Source organism: Chamaea fasciata, unplaced genomic scaffold (assembly GCF_029207755.1).
Source record: "Chamaea fasciata isolate MVZ Bird 193981 ecotype frontalis unplaced genomic scaffold, bChaFas1.0.hap1 SCAF_27, whole genome shotgun sequence".
Lineage (NCBI taxonomy): Eukaryota > Metazoa > Chordata > Aves > Passeriformes > Sylviidae > Chamaea > Chamaea fasciata.
Window position 1 is genome coordinate 738,217 of NW_027094112.1, and position 18,124 is coordinate 756,340.

Genomic DNA, 18,124 nt, shown 5'->3' on the forward strand with positions numbered 1-18,124 from the left:
GCAGCCCTGGCTGCCCCTGGATCCCTGGCAGTGTCCAAGGCCAGGCTGGGTGGGGCTTGGGGCACTCTGGGACAGTGGAATGTGTCCCTGCTCATGGCAGGGGCTGGATGAGCTTTGAGGTCCTTCCCACCCAAAGTACTCCACGATTCTACTGATGCTTAACCCCCCAAACCCAAACTTTGGGCAGCCAAAGCACCCCCAGGCCAGCTCAGAGATGACAGACCATGGCACCTGTTGGGGATCCTGGGAAGCAGGAAAGGATTAAGGAGTTTTTCTGGGACATGGGACCTTCCTATGTCCTTGGCCATGTCCGTGTGACATCTCCTGATCCCGTGGGTTGTCCCTCGTGGGAAGCCTCTCTGCTGTTTGGTGCCAGACGATCGCAACAGATTTGAAGGATTTCCTCCATAATCCAGCTGCTCCTGAGAGCAGGAATGATGCCAAACCAGAGCTCTGAGCCCGTGGTTTGCACGTTTTATCCCAGGATGGGAGGGGAAAGCTTGCCCACCCTGCCCCCCACAAAGGGACAGCCACAACCTGCCCCATCCCTGTCCTGCTGCCACCCTGGGGTGCTGGCACAGGAGCGGCTCAGCTGGGAAGGAGCCAGGAGATCCCAAATTCCTGCCTGCGGGCAGGGAACCATCCAGCTGTCAGATGGATCATGGTTCAGAGCCCACGGAGAGGCGCCTCCAGGTGGGCCCAGTCCAGGTGTTGCTGGGAATGGGAGGATGCTCTTCTTGTGCATTTACTGAGGGAGGGAGAGCTCTCCCTCAGGGACAGACCCAGAGCAGTGTAACCCTCACCCTGCCATGTGCTCCTCACACCAGGCCTGGAGAAGCCATGGGGATGCTCCATGTGCAGGGATGCAGTCTCCCTGAGGAGATGGACCCCCCTCAGCGCCCTCAGCACAGCCAGGACACGGCACCAGCTCCACACTCTTTAATGTCCCACCTTTGGCTCACAGCTCAGCTCCAAGGATGCTCTCCCCACCCGACAACCTCCCCTGGACCACGTGTCCCCCGCCCCAGGCCACACACTCTGTGCCCCTCCTCAGAGCTGGCTGCACCCAAACAGCATCTCCAGCTTGTAGGAGCCTCTGGAAGGAGAATCCATGGGGAACCCAACAGCCAGGAGTGGAAAATGGGATTGGGAACGCCCAGCCCTGCCTGGAGCATCCCTGCCCTGCCCAGAGAGCAGGCAGGAGCCATCCTGGGGGACAGCCGCAGCTCCAGGCCTGGCAGAGGGAGATCCAGGGAATGCACAGTCACAACAAGGAGCTTTAGGGGGCACCTTGCTCTGTTTCGGGGGTGCTGCCTGGTCCCCATCCTGCCCTGCTCTGCTCCCCTTAGGGCACCGTCCTGCCGGGGCGGTGGCAGGGCTGCAGGACACCTCCTCAGGGGACAAGGGACACCTCCCTGCTGTCCCCGAGGGACTCGCTCCCTCTGCCTATTGGCTGCTCCCGGCTGTGTCCCCCTGGCCCTGGGGGCTGCCCCTGTCCTCCCCCTGCCGCAGCAGAGGCTGCTCTGTGTCCTGGTCCCCGTGGTCGCCCTTGGACATCTCAGCCAGGGCCTCAGCCATGGCCTGGTGGACACTCTCGGTCAGTTCAGGGACATCCTTCGGGCTCAGGCCCCGCGTTTCCACCCTGGGGAGGACTTGGATGGTGCAGGTCCCTGGGAGAGGGGGGAAAAGCCAGGGATGTGTTCAAGGATCCCACCAAAACCCAGATATTCCCTCGACCCGTCTGCACCCCAGCTGCCTCCCCACCCCTCAGCATCCCACAGACACCCCCCAGGTGCCTCACCCCCAGTGCCAGCCCTGCCCTCTGCCATGGGAATTCCTGTCCATCCCTTACCCGAGGTGAATCTCTTCTCCTTGGAGCTGAAGAAGTCACAGTACGGGGAGATCACGATGGGGACAATGGGAACCTGCAGGACATGGAGGGTCAGGGGCGTCCCACTGACAGAATCCTCCCCAGGAGGGAATTTTGCTCCTGCCTGTCTCTCCCTGGTGCTGCCCAGCACTACATCCATCCCTGGGGACCAAACCCCCCATTCCTGGGGACCAACCCCCCCCCCATTCCTGGGGACCAAACCCCCCCCCCATCCCTCTGCCCCAGGGTTCACACCCACCCCACTCCATCCAGGATGAGCCAAAGAAGGAGGAATCATTTTGGAAAAGCCCTGCAAGACCATGGAGTCCAACCTTTGACCATAAGGATGCTCTTACCTGTGCCTGCACGGCCAGGTGGAAAGCCCCACGCTTGAAGGGCAGCATGGATCTGCCCAGGTTCCTGGTACCTTCCGGGAAAACCCACACACGGAGCTGCAGGGGACAGAGACAGAGGTGACCCCGGCCCTCAACCAGATGAGTCCTGCCCACACTCCCTCACCCCAGGGCCGTTCCCCCCCAAAGGCAGCCGTGCTCACGTTCTCTCTCTGCATGGTGCCGGCGGTGCGGGAGATGACCCCGATGGCCGCGTCCCTGCGGTGCCGCTCGATGAAGATGATGCCGCTGAGCCAGCACGCCCAGCCCACCGTGCCCAGGTAGAGCAGCTCCCGCTTGGCGATGGGCACACAGCGCTCGGGAATGACCTCCACCATTCCTGGGGCACGGATAACATCCATTACCGTGGGCATCAGCCTGACACGGGCACAGCGCCAGCTAAGTCTCACCCCTGACACTCCAGGTCTCGACTTCAAGCCCTGGGAGACTTTTGTTCATGTAGGGTGAGCTAGAAGATTCCTCCCAGGAGCCTTTGCAGTTATTACATTAATGAACCTAAGTTCTGCTCTGCTATTGGTTGTCAATGTTCCATATTTGATCATGTTTCTAGAACCCTCTACCCCCAAGCCTGTACATGGCCACTCCCCCCTCATTTCTGGTCTGGGGAGTTCGCCCCATACAGCTTTTGTCCTGAGAGTTCTGTGTTTGGTTTCTGGGCATTGGCCCTATTTTATTTCTTATTCAAGTGATCTTACTTTTCAGGCCCTTCATTGCACCCACCCCTTTTCCTGCACTACATCTGCCCTGAAATCAGCAAACCCGAAAGACATGTTACAGCCAACCCACAACTATGACACATTAACGCCTTCCCAGCCCCATGAGATGGGCAGCAGAAAAATCGTCTTGGAAAACTGATTGGAAGCTGAGCTCCCCTCGCTGGACAAACCAGCTGGATATCAGGAGTAAGTTTTGCAGTACAAAAATCACTTTGGAAGATTATTTAGTGCTTGGAATTAAACTTCCCAGGTTGGACAAACTGGCGGGATATCAGGAATAAGTTTTGCAGCTCAATCAGCCCTGAGAGGTGATGACTGCAGAGAGGAACCCTCTGGAGAGCCCAAATTACATCAGTGCACAGAATTAATCCTTTATACCCTAATATAGGACCAGGTTGGGGTTTTTTGACTCTTGACTTAAAGGACTTTAGGCTGTCCCCAGTCCCAGGACCACCCTGTGACATCACCTCCTGCTGTCCCTCCTCTCCCTGCAGCACAGCCCTGTCTCAAAAGCTTTCCTGGCCCGTTCCCACCACACATCTCAGCCCTAATCCCGGTGCTGACTCCCCAGAGCGATGCTGGAGCCCCCCCGGAGCCCGCAGAGGGTCCCCCCTGCCCCGCACGCACCCATGAGGTCGAGGGAAGCCTGGTGGTTGCAGACGATCACGAAGGGCCCCGGCAGCCGCAGCCGCTCCGAGCCCCGCACCCGCATCCTGATGCCGTAGAAGCGCTTGAGGGGCAGGAGCGCGGCGCGCAGGAGCCTGCCGGAGATAAGGGACGAGATAAGGCGGAGGGACACGGGTGGGGAGCGGATCTGCAGCGGCCGGGGCGGGCGGGCTGGGCCGGGCTGCGGCTGCTCTGCTGGACCCGGGCTCAGGGATGCTTGGATTTCTCCCACACTCGCAGCCTGTGAGGCTCGGAACTCACCTGGTTCCCACCTGAGCGGGGCCCGGCTCCTGGCTCAGAGCAGAAGGAGCTGCTGGGGGGGGGGGGGGGAGAGTGACCAGCACGAGGTCACTCTCAAGGGTGGGAGTGAAAAAACAGGATTTGGATATCCAGGGATGATGGGAAAGCAGAGAGAGAAGGAGGGGATGGGATCTTCACATCCCAACGAGGACAAACTCTCTCTTCCCGGGGGAGCTTCCCCATGTGCTCAGCTGGATCCGCGTGTGGACAGAAATCCACATCCCAGACTCCTGAAGCCAGAGCCGGATCCCGGCTGAGGGGAGCTGAGTTGGGGAAGGATGAGCACCGGGGATGGGTGGCAGAGGGACAGGCAGATCCCCAGGGACGTGGGTGACTGCAGGGACAGCCCCTGCACAGCCTTGTGCTGCAGGGGGAAGGGAAAACCAGCCCGGATACATTCCTTAGGGGAATCGCGAATCTCTCCACCGGGCCTGCAGTGTCGGGAAGAGATGGATCTGAGAGGAAAAGGTGTCACATCCCGGGAGGGCTGGACAGGAAGGGCAATATCTGGATGGCAGCGACGGGTGACGCTCAGTATGAGAATAACGAGAGGAATGGAGGGAGGAGGGAGCACCAGGGATTCCAGCAGCCATGGAGATAAAATCCTGGGACACGTCGGTGTTGGAATGGGGCACTGTCCATCCACAGAGGGTCTGTGCCAGGGTCCCCACATCTGCCACTGCCCCCAGGGGGCAGGGAAGGGCTCAGCACCAGGCAGGGGTGAGAAGGGAGGATGGGGGTCCGTGGTATCGCCCCCATCCCTCGGGAGCCGCAGGCTGGGATATCCCTGAGCAGCCGAGGAGAAGCAGTGCCCCAAAGCCAGGGCTAATGACAGGGAAGCCGCTCCCAGCCGCGGGCTTTGGGATTCGGAGGAGAGGGAGCTGAGCGTGCTGCGCCGGGCACTGAAGTGTTGGTGGGACGAGATAAGGCAGCGCTGATAAGGCAGGTGAGTCACTCTGCTTCCCTCGGGGATTTCCAGCAGGCCGGAAGCGTTGGCTTTGGAGCAGCCCTGGATGCTGTGTGCACCCAGCATTCCAGCCGGGAAGGACCTGGGAGAGGCTGCACCACCCCTGGTAACCCCGAACCTGCGACTGATAACACCGATCCTCTGACTGATAACAGCGATCCTCCCACTGATAACAGCGAACGTCTGACTGATAACAGCGATCCTCCCACTGATAACACCGAACCTCCAACCATGCTCCACACAATTCCTAAGTCTCTCCAGCTGGGATGTTTTCCCTGTGACATCGTAACATCCCTCCTGGTGTGCTCATCCTGCCCAGGAATCCAGCAACGGGATTGCAACACCCTGACCTTCCTCCGGTGTTGCACAGCGATGTCAACTCACTGATGTTATCTCCCTGCTTCCACCCTCGGGAGCTTGAGCTGTGATCAGGACATGGCTGTGACAGGGACACGGCTGTGACAGGGACACGGCTGTGCCCCTGACAGCTGATGGCACCAGGACATCCCAAACCATAAAAGTATGGAATAGTTTGGGTTGGCAGAGACCTTAAACCCAGCCAGTATCACCCCCCAGCCATAGGTAGGGACACCTTCCACTATCCCAGGTTGCTCCAAGTCCCATCCAGCCTGGCCTTGGACACTGCCAGGGATGGGGCAGCCATGGAATCACCTGTGCCAGGGCCTCTCCACCCTCAGTCCCTCTGCCAAAGTGCTGTTCTCGGGTCTCCCATGGGCAAAACCAGCGACACGGCACTGGGGGTGTATTTGCCCCCTGCCCTGATGGTACCTCCAGCCCTCCCTGTCACCCACACAGGTGATGGCCTCAACATTGCCATGACCCGGAATGATCCCTTCTATGTTATTTCAGCCCTCAGGGACCACAAATCCCAACTCCATCACGGCGTGGCCCTCCCTGGGCACAGCCAGCACCTCCCATACCGCAGGATGCACTTCACTGCCCCATGGATGTGACCACCGCCCTCGCCGTGGCCCCAGGGCTCTGCCACCAGCTGTGGCTCCATCCAGGGCAGGACAGAGCCTGTGGCCACAAACCACGAGATTTCCTCCACCTGAGCCGAGCCCCAGCCAGCTCTCCCCATCCCCAGCCCACACTCACTTCATGTTCTCCACGGAGCGTCCCCGGAAGGCGGCGAAGGGGGACAGCAGGGTGGCCATGGCCACGATCCAGCAGTTGAAGAAGGCCACCTTGCAGAGGTACTGGAAGCGGGGGCTGCACCTGTAGAGCAGCAGCGCTGCCAGGGGCAGGAGCAGCAGCCCGTGCAGCAGCAGCAGCAGCAGGTCCATGGTGCCGCCCCGGAGCTCAGCCCACGGTCAGGATGTGGCCGGGGCTGCCGGGAGCGTGCCGGGTGAATCAGGAGCATCCTGCGTGGGCGGCCGGGGCTGGCCCAGGGGAAGGCTCGCTGTGCATCTCATCCCCGGGGATGGAGCGGCTCAGGTGGAGCAGGACACCCCCCCAAGGGTGGAGAGTGGCTGTGAGTCACACTGGGACCCTGAGTCACCCGAGATGTCACCACGGACAGGGCCCTCCTGGGCTGTTAAAAGCCATTGCAGTGACTCCAGATTGATAAGATCAGATCTGCTGCACACGAAGTGTCCCTGTCCCGGGAATCTCTGCTGGCCACGGGGATGCCAGCCCGGGGAAAGGGAGTCTCAGCTGGTGGGGACAGCAGGAGCTGCTCCTGGTCCATGGCCATCACCCCAGCCAGGCTGTTCACAGTCACCTGCTGGCACCCAAACCTCACCCTGCAGAGCATCAGATTATTGGAAGACATCTCCCACCTGGAATGACAGCAGGAATGTGGCACCAGTGCCCCCATCCCTTCTCAAATTGGGAAGCAGAAGCTCCTCTGCCCTTCCCCTCCCAAGGCCCAGCATCTGTCCCCAAGGTTCCCACAGTGCCTGGGGGCTGAGCTCTGCCACCCGCCGCTGCCAGCCCGGGCTGCAGGAGGTGCCAGCCCTTGGCCCAGTTGGCAGCCAGGGGCTGTGTTACATTAGGTGTTTTCATGGCTGCAATTAGCACAGGCCATAATTAACCTCTCCTCCTGCTCTGGTGCCTTGCACTGGGCACAGACGATCCAGGCCAGCCCTGTGGAAACTCCTGGAACCGAGTTCTTGTCACAGCAGGGACACTGGGCTGGTGTCAGCCCCCAGCAGCATCTCCCAGCCCCGCTGGTCCATGGGCCAAATCAGGGAATCACAGAATTCCAGGACGGTTTGGGTGGGAAGGACCTCAAAGCCTATCCAGTGCCACCCCCTGCCATGGGCAGGGACACCTTCCACTGTCCCAGGTGGCTCCAATCCCTGTCCAGCCTGGCCTGGGACACTTCCAGGGATGGGGAAAGGAGGGACATCCCTGTGCTGCTGCCCAGAGCCATCGGGTCAGACCTGAGCCTGGGTCAGGAGCTGTGAGCAGTGAGATCCCCTCGTGCCTCCCCGTGACAACCCCTGCGGGGTCTCTGGGGGTCTCCCAGTCCTCCCAGGCCACTCCTGGGAAGGTGTCACATCCACTGGGACCATCCCAGCGCCGCTGCCCCTCAGCTGGCAGGACCTGCCCTCAGCCCAACATGTCTGCACGGCTGTCCCTGCTGTGCCCAGGGCTGCTCTCCCACCCACGCCTTCCCCTGTTCCCTGGAGGTGACAGAGATGTCCCCAGGCTCTGGCCATGCAGGAGGGTGCCCCAGTTTGACCAGTAGCCCTGGGGTTACATCCACCAGGGGTGTTGCAATGCCCATTGCTTCACCCACCCATTCCTCTCATTATTCTCATGTTAAAGCAAAGATTGGGTCACCCTCGATGAGCCCACCCTTCCTGTCCAGCCCATTCCAGGTGACTCCTCACCTCCTTCCCGTTCTGTGTCCATGTGGGAACCCTTGGGGGGCACCTGCCTGGTCTCCCATAATCCCAGCTTGGCTTTTGGATGCTTCCTCCTGTCCCTCCCAGCTGGAGGAGCTGGATCCTCCCACTGGAATCCAACATGATCCTCCTGCTCCACGTTTGGGAGCTTCTCCAGGAGCCGGGCTGGGGAAGATCTGCCCATTGCAGAGCACAGGGGAGGGAAATCCTGCCTTCCGCTGGGCAGAGGAGAGGCAGGGCAGGCCAAGGAGGGGGTTTCAGGTGCCTTTCTGCATCCACGGAGCTCCAGACCACCGGCCCTGAGGTCTCCTGCCAGGAGCTCTGCAGGAACCCCCTAAGGGCACAGCAGGGGACAGCTCCCAGCACCCAAAAGCATTCACTCCCCAATTCCTTGTGCTTCCTGGGGGGCAGAGGGGTCTCTGAATCCTGGGAAACTCCATGATTCCCCTCTTCCAGGCTGCTCTCCCAACCACATCCCCACCACGATCCAGCTCTACCTGTGCTCAGCCAGGAGATCCCAGTTTGGAGCTTCCAGCACCGGCCCCAGCACCTCCTCATCCCCACAGGCTCTGACAGGACCCCCAGGACTCCTCTCGGCACCCCCCAAGCACTGACAGACCCCCCCAGCACCCCCTCACACACCCAGCAGCCCCAGGCACTAACAGGGCCCCCCGACCACCCCAGCACCCCCAGGCTTTGACAGACCCCCCCCCAGCCCCCCGACCACCCCAGCACCCCCAGGCTTTGACAGACCCCCCCCCAGCCCCCCGACCACCCCAGCACCCCCAGGCTTTGACAGACCCAGCCCCCCCGACCACCCCAGCACCCCCAGGCTTTGACAGACCCCCCCCTCAGCCCCCCGACCACCCCAGCACCCCCAGGCTTTGACAGACCCCCCCCCAGCCCCCCGACCACCCCAGCACCCCCAGGCTTTGACAGACCCCCCCCCACAGGGTGCAGGAGGCCCCGGGCCCCCCCAGCCCCGAGGGAGCCCCTGCATTCAGGCACGGAGCCACCAGCCCATGTAATTACAGATGCTTAATTAGCGACAGCAGGGCGCTCTCTTAACAAAGCAAATTAATTACAGGCAATGCCGCACTGAGAGCTGGAGGGGCTGATGAGGGCCGGAACCACCTGGGCTGGGGACATCCCCCGTGCCAAAGCACCGGGACAAGGCACAGCCTGTGCCACCCCGGCCTCGTGGCTTGGCGGGGGCACAGCGCCCAGCTGGGATCGGGGTGTCACCGGGGCCGGGGACAGGGCTGGGACACCTCTGCCCTGTCACCCCAAACCCATGGGAATCGTGGAGCAGCCATGTGAGATCTTCGGGATGGAGGGGAGCAGAGCTCACAGCGCCTGCTCCTCTGCACTGTAGTACTCTGTGGGGAGAAGGGGCACTGACGGCCATTCCTGGGGTGGGGTGGGGTGGAGACAGGGGGCAGGGAAGCTCAGCCGGGGATGACGGCAGCTTGAGGGAAAGCTGCTGCTGTCGGGGGCCGTGGGGACAATGTCCCCCAGGGTGTCCTTACCCTCTGCTGGGGGGACGCCGGGTCCCACTGTCCCGGTGGCACTGGGGGGCGGCGGGGGGGGCACAGCTCTGCTGGAGAGGGGCAAGGACGGGTCAGTGATGGATTGATGGTGTCCCTCAGGTGCTGTCACCTGTGCCCCAGCCCCGGCACTCACCCCTCGCTGCCGGGTGAGGAGCGCAGGAAGCGCACGGGGCGCGGGCCGGGGGCGGGCCAGGGGATGTAGTGATGGTGGAAAACCACGGCCTCCTCCTCCTCCTCCTCCTCCTCCTCGCCCTGCGAAGGCCCCGCCAGCGCCTGCGGGGACGGACAGAGGCAGAGCTGCCCCGGGGCTCCCAAAGCGCCGCTTCCCTTGGATGGCAGCCGGCTGCTCCCGCCCTGTGGGCTCAGCCCCACACAGAGCCCCGCCGTGGCTTTGGAAAGCGGCTGCTGGGGACACAGCGGGGTGGCAGCCCCACAGGTGGGACCAAAAGCCCGTGGGAAGAGCCTCTCTGCTCCGTCTGAGACACTGGTGAGGGCCCAGAGGTGCCAGCTGGCAGCGAGCTCAGCGGCTGCCACAGCCCAGCCCTGCCCCAAAAGCAGCACTGTCCTCCCCAAGGAGGTGAAATGTTTCATATGGGTTTGGTTCAAGATGGATTTTTAAATGGCAGCCCCTGCAGGGCCTTCCTGCCTGACTGGGCCATGCTTCCAGAGGGTCCTGGCTCTTCCCAGCTGGGCTAAAGCTCTGCCCGAGGCCCTGGATGGGCTCCGAGCTGTCACAGCTGGGGCTCAAACCACCACAGAGCCCCAAAACCACAAAGGCTGCTCTGAGCTGGGCTGGGACCAGCCGGGTGCTGCACCCAGAGGGTCCCAAAGCAGGATGAGGTGATCCCACCCCCATGGACAGCCCTGGGAAGGTGCCTCTGCCCCCTCCTTGGTCCCTTTGCCCACCCGGACCCCCTGAGCCTCACCTGGGCGGGGGCTGGGGCCGGCCCCACACCGAGGGGCATCAGAGCTGCCACAGCCAGGCCGTGCATCAGCAGCTGGTGCATTTGGGAGGTTTGGATCAGCATCAACTCCATCAAATCTGCCGGAGAATTGGAGATTCTGCATCAGAGGGAGCAGAGGGAGGGCAGGAGGAGCAGAGCCTGGGATGAGTGCCTGGGATGGGGCGGCCCCAAGGCTCCTCCCTGTTCCCAAGCAGCGGGAGCAAAGCCAGAATTCCCCCACCCTGGTTTGGAAGCCCCGTGTGGTGTTTAAAGATTATTTTGCTTGGATAAAGCTTGAAAAATTGCCGTATTTGAGCCTTTTCTTCCTTGCAAATGTGACTGAACAGCTGGGCTGGCTCACAAGGGGTGATCACTGGGCCTGGAGGCACCTGACTTTCCACCCATTCTGGGGAGAATTTCTCCAACCTGAAGTGCTCAGGGGCTTGGGAAGCACCAGCTGGCAGAGGGAGCATCCTTGGGGTGGCCCAGAGCATGCCAGGGTCAGCTCTGCTCTCTGCACAGGGCTCAGAGCACCCCAAAGGGGCAGGAGCTGGGGCTGCACCATGTGGATGATCCCAGGACCCCAATCCCCACTCCTGGGATCCGGGTGAGGAGGAGGGTGGGGTGCTCAGTGCCTTCTCACCCCTGCCTGGCTCCACACGAGCTGTGCCCAGAGCAGTGTCCCTGTCCCCGTGGCCGGATGGCCACACTGAGGGTGGCTGCTGAGGCCAATCCATACAGAGGAAGCCCCAAATCGGGCTCTGCAGCCCCCCAAAAAATCCCCATTTTCTACAGGTATGAAATTCCCCAGGAAAATTCCCATAAACCTGCTGGATTCCCCTGAGATCCTGCTGGCTTCATCCACCCAGAGCAGCTGTGGCTGCCCCTGGATCTCTGGCAGTGTCCCAGGCCAGGTTGGACAGGGCTTGGAGCAGCCTGGGACAGTGGAAGGTGTCCCTGCCCATGGCAGTGGGCTGGAACTGGCCGATCCTTAAGGACCCTTCCAGTCCAAACCATTCTGGGATTCCCTGGTTCCATGACCTGGAGTAAAAAAGGGTTTGAACCACCCCATACTCCATGTGCCAGATCCCAGAGCTGCCAGGCTGGGCTCCCAGGACACCAGGAGGTGGCTGCTCCTGCAGCCAGGAACATTCCAGCACATCCTGGGACGCTGCTGAGCCAGCTCCAGCAGCAAGGAACAGACCCAGGGGTGGGACACAGAATGCAGGTGGCTCTGAATGGATCCCACCCATCCCACGGGGCCCGGACTGGGTCTCTGTTTTCTTTCCACTCTGATTTTCAGCACCTTTTTTCCTCCCCGGATTTTTAAGGACAGCTCCACCTTCCCGCTCCCGACAGCACAAGGTGACTTTGCCCATAATGTGTCCCCAGTGACCACAGTCCCTGTCCCTGCTGTCCCCAGTGACCACAGCCCCCTGGCCCTGCTGCCAGCCCCCCCAGCCCAGATGATTCTGGGGGCACGAGGTCGGGTGAAGCCCCTCTGGACAGTGGCACAGCCCAGGCTTCCTCTCCCACTCAACCCCACCTCGCAAATCCAAGGGGCCCGTGGCACCCTGGCTTTCCCTGGGAATGCCTGCAGGAAATGGGGCTTTGGAGAACAAAAACAGGTGAATTTCAGAAGAAAAGAAAAAGAAAAGAGAAAAGAAAAGAGAAAAGAAAAGAAAAGAAAAGAAAAGAAAAGAAAAGAAAAGAAAAGAAAAGAAAAGAAAAGAAAAGAAAAGAAAAGAAAAGAAAAGAAAAGAAAAGAAAAGAAAAGAAAAGAAAAGAGAGAAAAGAAAAAAACCACCACAACAAAACAACACCAGCCCCAAACTCTTCCCCAGGAGCCAGGACTTGGTAAAACCCCGAAAAATCTCGTCTCGTGGGGCCGCACATCCATCCAAGGAGGGGACGGACGCTCCGGAGCGTGGCTCGGCCGCGCTGCCTGTCACGCTGGAAAAGGCTGGGAGCAAGGCGCGGCTGAAGTCAAGCCGGCTTCGGCGCTGCCCTCCCGCAGCTCTGCCCGCACTCACCTCCCCGGACGGGCGGGGGTCCCGCGGGGGCGGCCCCGGGCCCGGGCAGCTGCTGCAGGATCAGCACCGGCGGCTGCGACACGGGAACGGCTCCGGGGGGCGATCCCACGGCGCGGAGCTGCAGGGCAGGAGGGCAAGGAAAAGCCGGGATTGCACATTCCCGGTTAACTCAGCGTCCTGGCAGCGGGGCAGGAGGGACAGAGGGGACACGGCTGGTGGCGGGGAGGAGAGGGGACGGGGGTGGTGGCGAGAAAGGAGGGGACAGGGCTGGTGGCGGGAGGAGCAGGTGGCCCGGGGGGAGCAGCACGGGAGCCCTGGAGAAGGGAATGGTTGCTCTCCCCTGGTTTTCCCAGGAATCCCGGCCTCCCATCCTGGGTGACTTCCAGGCCTGGAGAGTCCCTGGGGACAGGTGCCTGTGCAAGGATGGCCTTTCGGGGTCCGCAGAGCACCCCAGTGCCCACCCAAACCCCCGACCGCAACCCCCCTCCACCCTTATCCCATAAATCCAGAGGCAGGGGCGCTCCGGGGCTCACCCTGCCGGGGACAAGGAAGGGCCCTGCCGGGGGGTCCCCGCAGAGCCCGCGGGGGTCCCCGGCCGCTCCGCCCGCCATGGCTCGGGTGCGGGGGCAGCGGAGCTGCGGCGGGAGCCGGGATCGTCTCCAGGGCTCCCGGGAGAAACAAACCCTGCCCGGAGGGAGGCTTGGCCGCGCCAGGAATGTCCCCGGGCTGGTTTTCCCGGCAGGAAATCCCCGGGAAAGGTCCTGGGGATGCTGGGCTGGGGTGTCCGTGTGTCCCCACGGGGCTGGGCCGTGTCCCCGACCCTCGTGTCTCCTGGTGAGGGGAGTGAGAGGAGTAATTAATGGGATCTGAGCCTCATTAGGGAATGGGGGGGGGGGGGGGGGGGGAACATTGGATTAATGAAATCTCCCCAAAACTGGGGATGGGACCCCCAGAGTCTCTCCTAAAATTTGGGTGGCAACTCCAGAGACCTCCAAAATTCTCAACTGGAATTTGGGTTGGGAACCACAGAAACCTCCTCAAGGTCTCCCCAAAACTGGGGATGGGATTTCCAGAGACCTCTGTAAAACTGAAGATGGGACCCTTGAACATCTCCCCTAATACTGGAGGATGGTACTCCTAGAAACCCCCAAAAGTCTCCCCAAAATTGGCCTGGGACCCCTAAATCCACGGTTGGGATGGGACTCCCAGAGTTCCCCCCAGATATGGGTTGGGCCCTCCAAAGTCTCCCCAAAACTGGGGATGGTCCCCGGGATATCACTCAGCCCCAGTGTCACCCCAGCGCTGCTCCCCCCGATGTCACAGCCTCAGTGTCACCTGAGGGCTTGTCCCCAGGATGTCACAGCCTCGGTGCCACCTGGGGTCCCTGGGATGTCCGTGTCACCCCGCCGGGTCCCACGGGGCTGTCTCCCAGCTCCCTGCACCACGTCCCCAGGGATGCAGTGACCAACCACTGCATTCCCCGAGGAAACCTGAGAGTGAACAGCTGGAGCCTCCTCAAAACTTGGGCTGAGACCCTCAGAAAGCCCCCCAAAACTGGGGATGGGAGTCACAGAACCACGGCAAAATCTCCCCAAAACCGGGGGTGGGAACCAAACATCTTCCCTGAAATTTGGGTAGGAACCCCAGAGACCTCCAAAAGTCTTCCCAAAATTGGGGGTGGGGACCACAGAACCCTCCCCCAAAATCTCCCCAGTATTTGAGACGGGAGCCCCAGAGACCCCTGGCACGGCTCCTTCCCAGGATATTCCCAAGGGGATTTGTGCCCAGCAGAGCACAACGAGCTCCTGCTTTCCCCCTGGCAGAAACCTCAGCGTGTCCCCGGCTCATCCCAGGAAATCCTGGGAGTGGGGAATCCGCACGAAACATTGAATTCCAGCAAAATCCACTCTGTCCCCCCGGTCCCCCAGCCACAGGCACGTCCCCCCCGCAGCCGCAATTCCCAGGTCGCTCCTCTGGGAGATTTCCATGGATATCACATCCCAGACCTGCCGTGTCCCTGTGCAGATCTGGGAGCTTTTCCCAGGGCTGCAGCCCGCGGCCAGCTCTGCTCGGGAACAGATCTCTCCCAAAACTCTCGTTCTGCCCCAGAACGGCACCGGAGACCCCCCCAAAATCCTCCCCCCGGGCTCGGAGCCCAGCAGCCTCAGCCCCCAGCCCTTGGCTCCAGTCCGGGCTATTTTCTGCTTGATTGGACTTTTCTCCGTGTTCCTAATTTTTCCGACCCCCTCTGGATTGCTTTTCTGCCTTTTGTTATAATCCTAAATTCCCATTATTTGCCCATTTAATTACTGTGTTGCTTCCTGCCCGTTTTGGCAGAGCCCGGCTGGGCTGATCCCGATTTTATCTCCCCTTAGGAGGGATTCAGGCATCGGCATGGGGGTGAGGAGTCTAAGGGAGCTTCGTGCCGGGGGTGGGACACGCAGGGTGAGAGGGACCTGCTTGGAATGTCCTCAGCCACCCCATGGCAGCCTGAGCCCCTCTGGGGGGTTAGTATTGAGAGAGGGGAGGAGAGAAAGAGGAGAAGAAGAAAGAAGGAGAAGGAGAAAGAAGGAAGAAAGAGAAGGGATTTGGGGAAGTTTTCTTGAGCCAAAGCAAGCAGAAGCAAGGCTGGCCCCGAGTGTGCTGGGCAGCAGGACAGGGCTCAGGCCGGGCTCAGCTCTGGGCTGTGCCTGACCCCAGCCTGTCCCCTGTCCATCCCTTGTCCCCTGTCCCTTTTCAATTCCCCCAGAACATCCCATTAGCCCAACTCCTAAACCTCTTCAAAGCCCAGGGCCACAGAATTAGGGCTGCAGGTCAGGGTGGGGACAGTCCCAGGGAGGGAGCGCTCCAGGCCCGTTGGAAGAGCAGGAGGATCCACGGCCAGAGGGACCTGAGTGACAGGACAGGAACTGGCCCGGAGAGCAGAGGGAAGTGACAATGCTGAGGCAGGTGGGACGGGGACAATGGCAGCTGTTGCTGTGCTGTGCCCAGGACACTGCCCAGGCCATCTTCCCTAGGGAGGAATGATGTCCCAGCTGGAGGTGCCACCTCTGCTGAGCCCTCATGTGACACCCACACTGGGAGAGGTGACAGCCCTGGACAGGTTTGTGTTCCCACCTTGGAGTGTTTGGTGGGGACACATAAAACATCCCCTGGGAAGACCCAGGAGGGATCAGAGGATTCTCCAGCTCCGTGGGGATGGATCCTGCTGTCCCCTGCAAGAGCCACCCAGTTCCAAGGACACCCTGAGGATGCCCAGCAGAGGATTTGCTCCCTTTGGAAGCTCTGGAGCCCCTCTCTTGCAGCACCTCTGGGATTTCTTCTGGAAACCCTCCAAAACTCGCCCCTACACCCAGCCCAGGGAGGGGCACAGGGTGAGTCCCAGGAGCTGGGCTTTGGACCAGGAATTTTGCTTTTCAGGACCAAGGCCTTGGAATGGGGACAGGAGGGACAGGGACCCTCTGCCACCCCTTGGACCACGTGGGTGCTGCTACAGCTCCTGGAATGGGATCAGTGGGATCCAGCCCCTCTCTGCGGGGCATCAACCAACTCAGGCAGAATAACAGAGCAGAGGCAGGGCATGGTGACAGGTCAGACCGGGAGCACCGGGAACACCGGGAAGGTGAGGAACCGAGCCCTGGGCTGCCCTGGAGCTGACAGCACATCCCTTGTGCCACTTCCCTTCCCAGGAGACCAAGCGGAGCCAGAGAGATTCCCAAGGTGAGGAAACCCCGGCAGGATCAGCCTTGCCCAAGACTCGGGGATGAAGAAAGCACCGCTGAGACAACACACCCCCCCCAGCCCCTGCCGCCTCCCAGGGGCTCCAAAAACCAGTCCCAGAGCAGTTTGTCACTGCACACGGGGACGAACCCCAGCTGTGGGGTGGCGGTGTGGGAGCTGCTGTCCCCCGGGCTGTTCACCATCACGCCGTCACATTCAGGCACTCTGGACACACCTCTGGGGACGCTCTCTGTGTCCGGAACTGTGAACGGGTTTGAGCTCCTTATTTTGAACGATAACTACAAAAAATCCCCTTTCCCTTTCCAGGAGATCTCGCGCTGCCAGTGCTTTGATCTTCATCGTCCCCAAGCTGTCACCCAGCCATCGAGGGCTCCTCTTCCTCCGAATTTCCCTTCCCAGACTTGTTTCCTTCCACGGAGCCCAAAATCCAGGAAGAGGCAGCTGGCGGGGGCGGTGACGGTGGCCTCACCTGGATGCATGCCTGGTGGGGCGGAGGCAGCACAATCAGTGATCCCAGCCCTCCCTAAATGAGCGTTTGTCACCTGCAGGAGGAGTCCCGTCAGTGACTTCCTTTGCTTTGGAAACAGCGGAGTCATCCCTAATTCCCGGCGGGATCAATGGGAACGCCCGTGGCTGCGGGGCAGCCTCTGGGGACATTCCCTGGGGCCTCGGCAGGGACACAACCGCCGCTCCGCGCCACCGGGGCCGTGCTGCCACACCACAGCCGTGTGCCCGAGGCGAATCCTCCTGTCCTGTCTCCCTGTCACCACTGCCACTGTCACTGCCACATGAATGGACACCGCCACCCCATATGGGACCCCCCGAGCGGGCAGGATTTGGGTCCGGGCTTTGCAATCCAGAGCTTGTCCTCGTTTCTTTCCCTCTTGCTCCTGCCAAAGGGGACAACGTCCCAAGGCCAGCAGGGCTGGGCTGGTCACCCCGCACCGGGAAGGAGGTCAGGCCACCACCGCCTGTCCCAGCTCCTCCTCGCTGGAGGAAGTTCGGGAGCAGCTCGGGAATGTGTGGGTTGGGAACCACCCGAAGGAGCCCTGGGGCTCTCCATCCTCCTGGGAAAGGGGAGAGGGGTTCCCATCCCACAGCGATGCTTTCCCGATTTCCTCTGGCCTTCCAACCAGGCCGGCCTCCTCCCAGCCTGGGGACAAAGCCCGCAGCCCTTTTGCCACGAGACGGCCCCAAAGGGGCCTTGTGGGGACACCTGGGACACCGGGAGGCCAGCGCCCCCCCAGAGCAGCCCCGGGGGGTGGTGCCAAGGGGGTTCTTCCAGCAGGGACGGTTTAATTCGGGCCTTAGGGTCCGTCCCAAGAGTTTCTGGGCTGCTGGAAAACTAAACGATTCATTTGAGTGGTTCCATTTCAGATGTTAATGAACCTGGCCCGGCCTCGGCAGCTTTGGTGTCAACAGAACCTCGGGCTCCGCCTTTGCCTCCGCATTTCGGCAAACGACAGTTATTGCGGACCCGGTTCCTCCATCCGCCTTCTTTAGGGTGATCTCATTTACAGAGAACTTCTTAATGAGACTCCCCCAGAACTGGGGATGGGACCCCTAAACATCTCCCCTAATACTGGGGATGGAGCTCCCAGAAACCCCCAGAAGTGTCCCCAAAACGGGGGATGGGACCTATAGAGACCCCCCCCCAACATCGGGGATGGGACCCCTAAAGTCTCCCCGGAAATTGGGGTCCCATTATTTAAATAATTAAAATGGTGACGTTTGAGTCAAAATTCCCCTTGCTGAGGGGGCTGGGGCTTTCCAGAAGGGAGAATTCTATAAATAGATTTATTTTACATATCCACAATACATATTTATATCTATTTTATGCATATTTATATATTTACAGACACAGAATTTATTTTATTTTTTTCTGTAAGAAGAGCCCAGGTGATCCAGGGTCTGGATCCAAGTGCAGCCCCATCTCTGGGGGAGATCCAGGAATGTAGCTCCAGGTGTTCCCTGCTCTGTGTCCACCCCAGGTTGTTCCTGGCGTTCCCCAAAATCTTCCCTGCTCTGCTCTGGCACGGAGGTGACAA

At 60.9% G+C, this 18,124-nt stretch overlaps 2 protein-coding genes across 3 annotated transcripts; both read right to left on the reverse strand.

Annotated features, from left to right (window-relative positions):
- Nucleotides 1-934: 934 nt before the first annotated feature.
- On the reverse strand, nucleotides 935-8,408 carry LOC136301764 (1-acyl-sn-glycerol-3-phosphate acyltransferase alpha-like). 2 transcript variants are annotated; one of them, XM_066204960.1, is made up of 8 exons: nucleotides 8,306-8,408; nucleotides 7,794-8,142; nucleotides 6,052-6,734; nucleotides 3,627-3,760; nucleotides 2,427-2,602; nucleotides 2,227-2,322; nucleotides 1,853-1,925; nucleotides 935-1,670 (listed from the first exon to the last, which is right to left on the reverse strand). In XM_066204960.1, exons 3-8 carry the CDS (start codon nucleotides 6,237-6,239, stop codon nucleotides 1,447-1,449), a joined length of 891 nt encoding a protein of 296 aa, XP_066061057.1. In that variant the 5' UTR covers nucleotides 6,240-6,734; nucleotides 7,794-8,142; nucleotides 8,306-8,408; the 3' UTR covers nucleotides 935-1,446. The 2 variants fall into 2 exon arrangements, with proteins under 2 accessions (XP_066061057.1, XP_066061056.1); XM_066204959.1 differs by having other exon boundaries at nucleotides 7,794-8,408.
- Nucleotides 8,409-8,859: 451 nt separating this feature from the next.
- Nucleotides 8,860-12,946, reverse strand: PRR29 (proline rich 29). Its single transcript, XM_066205219.1, has 6 exons — nucleotides 12,869-12,946; nucleotides 12,336-12,453; nucleotides 10,285-10,400; nucleotides 9,492-9,631; nucleotides 9,338-9,408; nucleotides 8,860-9,187 (listed from the first exon to the last, which is right to left on the reverse strand). The coding sequence occupies exons 1-6, from the start codon at nucleotides 12,944-12,946 to the stop codon at nucleotides 9,156-9,158; spliced, it is 555 nt and encodes a 184-aa protein (XP_066061316.1). The 3' UTR covers nucleotides 8,860-9,155.
- Nucleotides 12,947-18,124: the final 5,178 nt, after the last annotated feature.

Excerpts from the sequence above, each read along its gene's own strand:
- LOC136301764 (XM_066204960.1), bottom strand. The coding sequence starts at position 6,239 with ATGGACCTGCTGCTGCTGCTGCTGCACGGGCTGCTGCTCCTGCCCCTG. Across the intron at positions 2,323-2,426 it reads GCACCATGCAGAGAGAGAAC|CTCCGTGTGTGGGTTTTCCC; the intron begins GTGAGCACGGCT and ends TGTCCCCTGCAG. Across the intron at positions 1,926-2,226 it reads ACCTGGCCGTGCAGGCACAG|GTTCCCATTGTCCCCATCGT; the intron begins GTAAGAGCATCC and ends CATGTCCTGCAG.
- PRR29 (XM_066205219.1), bottom strand. The coding sequence starts at position 12,946 with ATGGCGGGCGGAGCGGCCGGGGACCCCCGCGGGCTCTGCGGGGACCCC. Across the intron at positions 9,632-10,284 it reads CGGCCCCAGCCCCCGCCCAG|GCGCTGGCGGGGCCTTCGCA; the intron begins GTGAGGCTCAGG and ends CCGTCCCCGCAG. Across the intron at positions 9,409-9,491 it reads TCCTCACCCGGCAGCGAGGG|CAGAGCTGTGCCCCCCCCGC; the intron begins GTGAGTGCCGGG and ends GCCCCTCTCCAG.